The sequence below is a fragment of the Manduca sexta genome, unplaced genomic scaffold, assembly GCF_014839805.1.
Source record: "Manduca sexta isolate Smith_Timp_Sample1 unplaced genomic scaffold, JHU_Msex_v1.0 HiC_scaffold_1304, whole genome shotgun sequence".
NCBI lineage: Eukaryota > Metazoa > Arthropoda > Insecta > Lepidoptera > Sphingidae > Manduca > Manduca sexta.
In genome coordinates this window covers 1-8165 of record NW_023592155.1, presented here as the reverse complement: position 1 = coordinate 8165, position 8165 = coordinate 1, and the positions used below count along the sequence as shown (strand labels likewise).

General features: G+C 53.3%; 1 protein-coding gene across 1 annotated transcript; it reads right to left on the bottom strand.

Moving 5' to 3' along the window:
* Positions 1 to 760: 760 nt before the first annotated feature.
* LOC119191285 (laminin subunit alpha-1-like) lies at positions 761 to 8128 on the bottom strand (the record flags this gene model as incomplete). Its single annotated transcript, XM_037445197.1, is given in 7 exon segments — positions 761 to 909; positions 1165 to 1306; positions 1683 to 1826; positions 2084 to 2215; positions 6674 to 6826; positions 6946 to 7078; positions 7393 to 8128. Coding segments are annotated over 7 exon segments (1041 nt in total), but the record flags the coding sequence as incomplete, so codon positions are not given.
* Between the last annotated feature and the right edge of the window lie 37 nt (positions 8129 to 8165).

Sequence of the window (8165 nt, the reverse complement as noted above, 5' to 3'; positions counted from 1 at the left end):
CAAACCTAACGCAAAAACACAACTGATATATTTCGATCATACTATAACTATTGCGCTGTGGTGTTACATCTCTGCCTACCCCTAAAAAGGGGAAAAGGTGTGATGCTATATACATATATGTATGTATGTAAAAAGTAGAGTTAATTAAACCCAACCCAAAAACACAACTGATATGTTTCACCACAGTACGACTATCGCGATGAAATACGCCTCTGCCTATCCCTGACACGGGGAAAAGATGTTATGCTATATGTATAAGTATGTGAGAAGTACAGTCAACCAAACTCAATGCAAAAACATAACTAAATACGTCACAGGAAAGCTAAATTCGCGATTTCGTTTTCTTGGACGACATAATTATTCTAGTTTTTTAAATTTAAAAACCAAACTACCGAATCCATCTTGAAAAATTTATGGGACCAATCTGGAGAGAAACTCTTCGAATAAAAAGAATTTTCCAAATCGGTTGATAAATGAGCGAGTTCTGAGGTAACAAACATACAAAAAAAAAAAAAAAAATCAGATCGAATTGATAACCTCCTCCTTTTTTTTGAAGTCGGTTAAAAATAATCATAAATCATATGATAACAAAAATATACAACTACTACACCAAGTGATCAAACACTAGAACATTCTCAGGATAAAAATAAAATTTGTTACAAATATCAACCAAAAATAATATCAGTTTTCAATATCAATCATTCTTAGGATCTACAAAGATTAACAATATCTCTTTACCAATCTGCTTATAACCACTGACCTCTCCATCCTTAATCTCCAGCACGATCCCACCACCTGCGAGCAGTATTCCATTGGGCTCGGTGGTCCTGAACTGCACCTCTATCTCCGTAGCGTCTTCTGAACTTTCCTCACTAGACCAGGAATGGGATAGCGTGGCGTATGCGTCACCTATAATGTAATAAGCAAAGTTTTAATGATAAAAAAATATTCCCGCTTTACATTAACAACTAAAAATGAAATGAAATATATTCCACAAAACAAAATTCAACAAAACATATAAGAAACTGACAAAAAGTCATTAAAACAGGTTTTGCACCATGTATACAATCCCTATGTAACTTGTATAAATGTAAATCCACTAAACATTTAAGTCTCTCTGCTATTGTTGGTTTGTTCTATTACAATTAAGACAGTGAGTGTTACCTGCAAAGTACGCAGCCCGCTCGACGTTGGGGAAGCACTGTCCCACGTTGTGGTGCGCGTGCGCATCCCGCACCAGGTCCTCGGCGCGGTTGTTCACCGTCACGCGACGCACACATCCGCGGAACCCGCCCACGCGCACGATCTGAACATGTACGTGCGATTAGACTCGAAAATACTTCGTAAATTAAAATTTGCCCAAGCACAGTAAAATAAAGTATGGTCCTAGAAACTTTATTGAAACGGTTTATTGTTTGTAGTAAGTGGGATTGGTTCAATTCCGTAAATTAATAAATATGTTACCATTTTGATTATAGTCTTGAGTATATTATATCACTATCGTCAATCTTTTGCACGTCTCGTCGTTCAATTGTAATCAAGGATCAAACCTTTGTGAGCTTCATTGACTACGATATGCTAAAGTAATTTTATTTTTAGTCAACATTATAAGAAGTTTAATAGTATGCGATGGGGAGTGCTACAATCGGTTTAATGTGATGTTTAACATATATAGTACTTACGGCAGCCGGCAGTAGTGGAAGCGCGGGCGGGGGCGGCGGACCCCCCACGTACACACGCTGCGCCAGCCCTGCGCGGGCGGCCGCCCCACCCGCCGCGCCGCCACTCCGCACCCACACGCGAGACCCGCCACTACGGATCGACACCTGAGGACAAACGACTTTTTGAAATGGCAACATATATGTAGACCAGGAGAACACAAAAGAGAGCAAATGTAATAATATTTGGAATATAAAAATAATACTTATATGAACAAAAGTATAGGTCATAAAAACTTCGGTACTGTTTAACTTTGTTCCTGATAAATGAAATGAAAATTAGGTTACAATATAGTATGACACGTAAATCATCCAATAATTATTCACGAAGCGAAATACTATTTTATAATAAGTAGTCCACTCACCGATCTCCACGTCCCATCGGACACAAAGGTGGCGAGCGTGACCTCTTTCCGTTTCCGGCCGCGCACCACCAGCCGCAGCTTACCATCGCGGATCATCAGCGCCAGGTAATGCTTCGGTTTCGCTTTCGAACCCTGAACATAAAAATTAACCTATATACTCTAAAACTTAAAAATGGTGATCTGATTTTCATACTACAATTCTGTAAGATTTGCTAGGTATTTTCTAACATGCCGTATCCCACCTTCATGTGAGGTCAACTCACTACCTTTTTATGAATATCGCAGAAATTATTTAACATAGTTTTAACGACCAACTGATTCTCGTCAACTCTCTCTAGATGATTACAGCGCCATCTCTTATCGAGTGACAAGACCCATGTGTCGAAAGTTTAAAAATAGAATTGATATGATACGTCAATTTGGCTACTGAATTTTTGATCCCGAACACCGATCTCTTGAAACTTGGATCAGTTATGTGTTCCAGCAGTAGCCAGTATAGACTCACGGGCACGAGCAGCAGCAGCCCGTGGAGCGCGTAGGTGCGGAAGTGCAGCGCGAGCGCGAGGTGCTTGGCGCGCGCTTGGCGCACGGTGGCGTGCGCTCCACGCACCGTCGCCGAACTTGGATCAGTTATGTTCAGCAGTAGCTGGTATAGACTCACGGGCACGAGCAGCAGCAGCCCGTGGAGCGCGTAGGTGCGGAAGTGCAGCGCGAGCGCGGTGCTTGGCGCGCTTGGCGACGCGCACGGTGGCGTGGCTCCACGCACCGTCGCCGAACTTGGATCAGTTATGGTTCCAGCAGGCCAGTATAACGCACGGGCACGCAGCCGTGCGCGTAGTGCAGCGCGAGCGAGGTGCTTGGCGCGCTTGGCGACGCGCACGGTGGCGTGGGCTCACCGTCGCCGAACTTGGATCAGTTATGTGTTCCAGCAGTAGCCAGAGACTCACGGGCAACGCAGCAGCCCGTAGGTGGAAGCAGCGCGAGCGCGAGGTGCTTGGCGCGCTTGGCGACGCGCACGGTGGCGTGGCTCCACGCACCGTCGCCGAACTTGGATCAGTTATGTGTTCCAGCAGTAGCCAGTATAGACTCACGGGCACGAGCAGCAGCAGCCCGTGGGCGCGTAGGGTGGGAAGTGCAGCGCGAGCGCGATGGCGCTTGACGCACGGTGGCGCGTGGCTCCACGCACCGTCGCCGAACTTGGATCAGTTAGTGTTCCAGCAGTAGCCACGGGCACGAGCAGCAGCAGGTGGAGTGTAAGAGCGCGAGCGTGAGTGCAGGCGCGCTTGGCGACGCGCACGGTGGCGTGGCTCCACGCACCGTCGCCGAACTCTGGATCAGTTATGTGTTCCAGCAGTAGCCAGTATAGACTCACGGGCACGAGCAGCAGCCCGTGAGCGCGTAGGTGCGGAAGTGCAGCGCGAGCGCGAGGTGCTTGGCGCGCTTGGCGACGCACGGTGGCGTGGCTCCACGCACCGTCGCCGAACTTGATCTATGTGTTCCAGCAGTAGTTTATAGACTCACGGGCACGAGCAGCAGCAGCCCGTGGAGCGCGTAGGTGTGCAGCGCGAGCGCGGGTGCTTGGCGCGCTTACGACGCGCACGGTGGCGGCTCCACGCACCGTCGCCGAACTTGGATCAGTTATGTGTTCCAGCAGTAGCCAGTATAGACTCACGGGCACGAGCAGCAGCAGCCCGTGTGGAGTAGGTGCGGAAGTGCAGCGCGAGCGCGAGGTGCTTTGCGCTCTTGGCGACGCGCACGGTGGCGTGGCTCCACGCGCCGTCGCCGACCTTGGATCAGTTATGTGTTCCAGCAGTAGCCGAGTAGACTCACGGGCACGAGCAGCAGCAGCCCGTGGAGCGCGTAGGTGCGGAAGTGCAGCGCGACGCACGAGGTGCTTGGCGCGCTTGGCGACGCGCACGGTGGCGTGGCTCGCACCGTCGCCGAACTTGATCAGTTATGTGTTCCAGTGTAGCCAGTATAGACTCACGGGCACGAGCAGCAGCCCGTGGAGCGCGTAGGTGCGGCGAGCGCGAGGTGCTTGGCGCGCGCTTGGCGACGCACGGTGGCGTGGCTCCACGCACCGTCGCCGAACTTGGATCCAGTTATGTGTTCCAGCAGTAGCCAGTATAGACTCACGGGCACGAGCAGCAGCAGCCCGTGGAGCGCGTAGGTGCGGAAGTGCAGCGCGAGCGCGAGGTGCTTGGCGCGGTGGCGACGCGCACGGTGGCGTGGCTCCACGCACCGTCGCCGAACTTGATCTTAGTTATGTAGCAGTATAGACTCACGGGCACGAGCAGCAGCAGCCCGTGGAGCGCGTAGGTGCGGAAGTGCAGCGCGAGGTGCTTATGCGCGCTTGGCGACGCGCACGGTGGCGTGGCTCCACGCACCGTCGCCGAACTTGGATCAGTTATGTGTTCAGCAGTAGCCAGTATAGACTCACGGGCACGAGCAGCAGCAGCCCGTGGAGCGCGTAGGTGCGGAAGTGCAGCGCGAAGCGCGAGGTCTTGGCGCGCTTGGCGACGCGCACGGTGGCGTGGCTCCACGCACCGTCGCCGAACTTGGATCAGTTATGTGTTCCAGCAGTAGCCAGTATAGACTCACGGGCACGAGCAGCAGCAGCCCGTGGAGCGCGTAGGTGCGGAAGTGCAGCGCGAGCGCGAGGTGCTTGGCGCGCTTGGCGACGCGCACGGTGGCGTGGCTCCACGCACCGTCGCCGAACTTGGATCAGTTAGTGTTCCAGCAGTAGCCAGTATAGACTCACGGGCACGAGCAGCAGCAGCCCGTGGAGCGCGTAGGTGCGGAAGTGCAGCGCGAGCGCGAGGTGCTTGGCGTTGCCGGCGCACGGTGGCGTGGCTCCGCCCTGGATCAGTTATGTGTTCCAGCAGTAGCGACGGGCACGCAGCAGCAGCCCGTGGAGCGCGTAGTGTGCAGCAAAAGCGCGAGGTGCTTAGCGCGCTTGGCGACGCGCACGGTGGCGTGGCTCCACGCACCGTCGCCGAACTTGGATCAGTTATGTGTTCCAGCAGTAGCCAGTATAGACTCACGGGCACGAGCAGCAGGGCGCGCCCGGAGCGTGCAGCGCGAGCGCGAGGTGCTTGGCGCGCTTGGCGACGCGCACGGTGGCGTGGCTCCACGCACCGTCGCCGAACTTGGATCAGTTATGTGTTCCAGTAGCCAGTATAGACTCACGGGCACCGAGCAGCAGCAGCCCGTGGAGCGCGTAGGTGTGGAAGTGCGAGCGCGAGGTGCTGGCGCGCTTGGCCGCGCATGGCGTGGCTCCACGCACCGTCGCCGAACTGGATCAGTTATGTGTTCCAGCGGTAGCCAGTATAGACTCACGGGCACGAGCAGCAGCAGCCCGTGGAGCGCAGGTGCGGAAGTGCAGCGCGAGCGCGAGGTGCTTGGCGCGCTTGGCGACGCGCACGGTGGCGTGGCTCCACGCACCGTCGCCGAACTTGGATCAGTTATGTGTTCCAGCAGTAGCCAGTATAGACTCACGGGCACGAGCAGCAGCAGCCCGTGGAGCGCGTAGTGCGGAAGTGCAGCGCGAGCGCGAGTGCTTAGCGCGCTTGGCGACGCGCACGGTGGCGTGGCTCCACGCACCGTCGCCGAACTGGATCAGTTATGTGTTCCAGCAGCCAGTATAGACTCACGGGCACGAGCAGCAGCAGCCCGTGGAGCGCGTAGGTGCGGAAGCGCGGAGCGCGTTTATGACGCGCACGGTGGCGTGGCTCCACGCACCGTCGCCGAACTTGGATCAGTTATGTGTTCCAGCGGTAGCCAGTATAGACTCACGGGCACGAGCAGCAGCAGCCCGTGGAGCGCGTAGGTGCGGAAGTGCAGCGCGAGCGCGAGGTGCTTGGCGCTTGGCGACGCGCACGGTGGCGTGGCTCCACGCACCGTCGCCGAACTTGGATCAGTTATGTGTTCCAGCAGTAGCCAGTATAGACTCACGGGCACGGCAGCAGCAGCCCGTGGAGCGCGGGTGGAAGTGCAGCGCGAGCGCGAGGTGCTTAGCGCGCTTGGCGACGCGCACGGTGGCGTGGCTCCACGCACCGTCGCCGAACGGATCAGTTATGTGTTCCAGCGGTAGCCAGTATAGACTCACGGGCACGAGCAGCAGCAGCCCGTGGAGCGCGTAGGTGCGGAAGTGCAGCGCGAGCGCGAGGTGCTTGGCGCGCTTGGCGACGCGCACGGTGGCGTGGCTCCACGCACCGTCGCCGAACTTGGATCAGTTATGTGTTCCAGCGGTAGCCAGTATAGACTCACGGGCACGAGCAGCAGCAGCCCGTGGAGCGCGTAGGTGCGGAAGTGCAGCGCGAGCGCGAGGTGCTTGGCGCGCTTGGCGACGCGCACGGTGGCGTGGCTCCACGCACCGTCGCCGAACTTGGATCAGTTATGTGTTCCAGCAGTAGCCAGTATAGACTCACGGGCACGAGCAGCAGCAGCCCGTGGAGCGCGTAGGTGCGGAAGTGCAGCGCGAGCGCGAGGTGCTTGGCGCGCTTGGCGACGCGCACGGTGGCGTGGCTCACGCACCGTCGCCGAACTTGGATCAGTTATGTGTTCCAGCAGTAGCCAGTATAGACTCACGGGCACGAGCAGCAGCAGCCCGTGGAGCGCGTAGGTGCGGAAGTGCAGCGCGAGCGCGAGGTGCTTGGCGCGCTTGGCGACGCGCACGGTGGCGTGGCTCCACGCACCGTCGCCGAACTTCACCGCGCCGCCCTCCACCGTCCACGACCACGTCTGACACGATATACCAGGGTTCAATACATTTATACACATGAACCGAACAATCATTAATGAAAGGCTGAGTCTATTGAAACAAAAGAAATACACCAGCATATATGACAATGAATCCTTACCTTGCTGCATCCGTTCTCGCCGGCCTGCGCCTGCAAGGCTCTGGGTTCGGTTCGCGGCTCGTCGCGCGGCTCGGAGTCCGCGCGGCCGAGCTGCGCGCCGCTCCAGTTCACCGCCGTCTCTAGACCTATCAATCTGACATGGATTTGATTTTAAGTAACCGCATTCAGTAAACAATTAAATTATCTATTGATTGTTCCAAAATATTCTAGCATATTATTATAATTTAAATTTTTTATCACAAATTTTTTTACAAAACTGAATGTTGCCAACATGACAATATTATTATAATCTTTATTATACATGGTCTAGCCACAAGAAAAACTTTATTTTTTAATTACACTAAAATTATAGTTTAGGAACGAATTGAATTTGACACACAATAGTGTATTTGTTTTTATTTTATTTTCATCAGTAGTTAAAAAGGACATTAACAACAATATACTCACTGTCCATCCACAATAAAGTCGGTAATCGTGCCAGTAAACGGCTCCAGACGGAGTGGTCCCAGTTTAGCTCTGTCCAAGGGCCCTACGCCCCCCAGGTAGAGTCCGCCTCCCCGCTGTGGGTACGCGTTCCCGGCGAGCGTGCCCGACGCCGCCCGCTCCTCGTCTACCCACATTTCTAGCTGGATCATACAGGATGTTTGATCAAGAGTTTATGTTACGCGATCACTTTGTGTATTATTAAACCGCTTTTTATATTACATAGTATTGTTACACCCAGTGGCACTCGCCGATAATACCGTACCCGAATGTGGAAAGTTCGGTTATGGAACGTTCTTGAAGGATCTCGATGTTTCCGGAATGTCGTGGAAATATGATAACGGATCTCAATAAAATTATACTAGAGAGTTCTCGACCATTCTGGATCTTCCGAGAATGTTCCACAGATATCGATAGTACATGCGGCCGAGTATAAAAGGAGTGCGCGCGGTCGCCGCAGTCAGTCTTATTTACGACGCGATCAAGAGCGATAACTACGAGCGATATCGAAGCCAATATCGTGGATGGTGTGTAACTGCGTAGTGTTTGTGTATTTGAGTGCTTTAGTATTGCAGTGTTAATTCACGTGTTGTGTTTGTGTTATCTTTTTTATTCAGGGTTTCGGTAGTAAATACAATGTTATTTTAAGTACAATCGGTATTGTCATTGTCTATTAAAAACCATAGCACGTAACAGTATTATTGAAGGATGCATAAAATTAAATTATTTATTTTTCT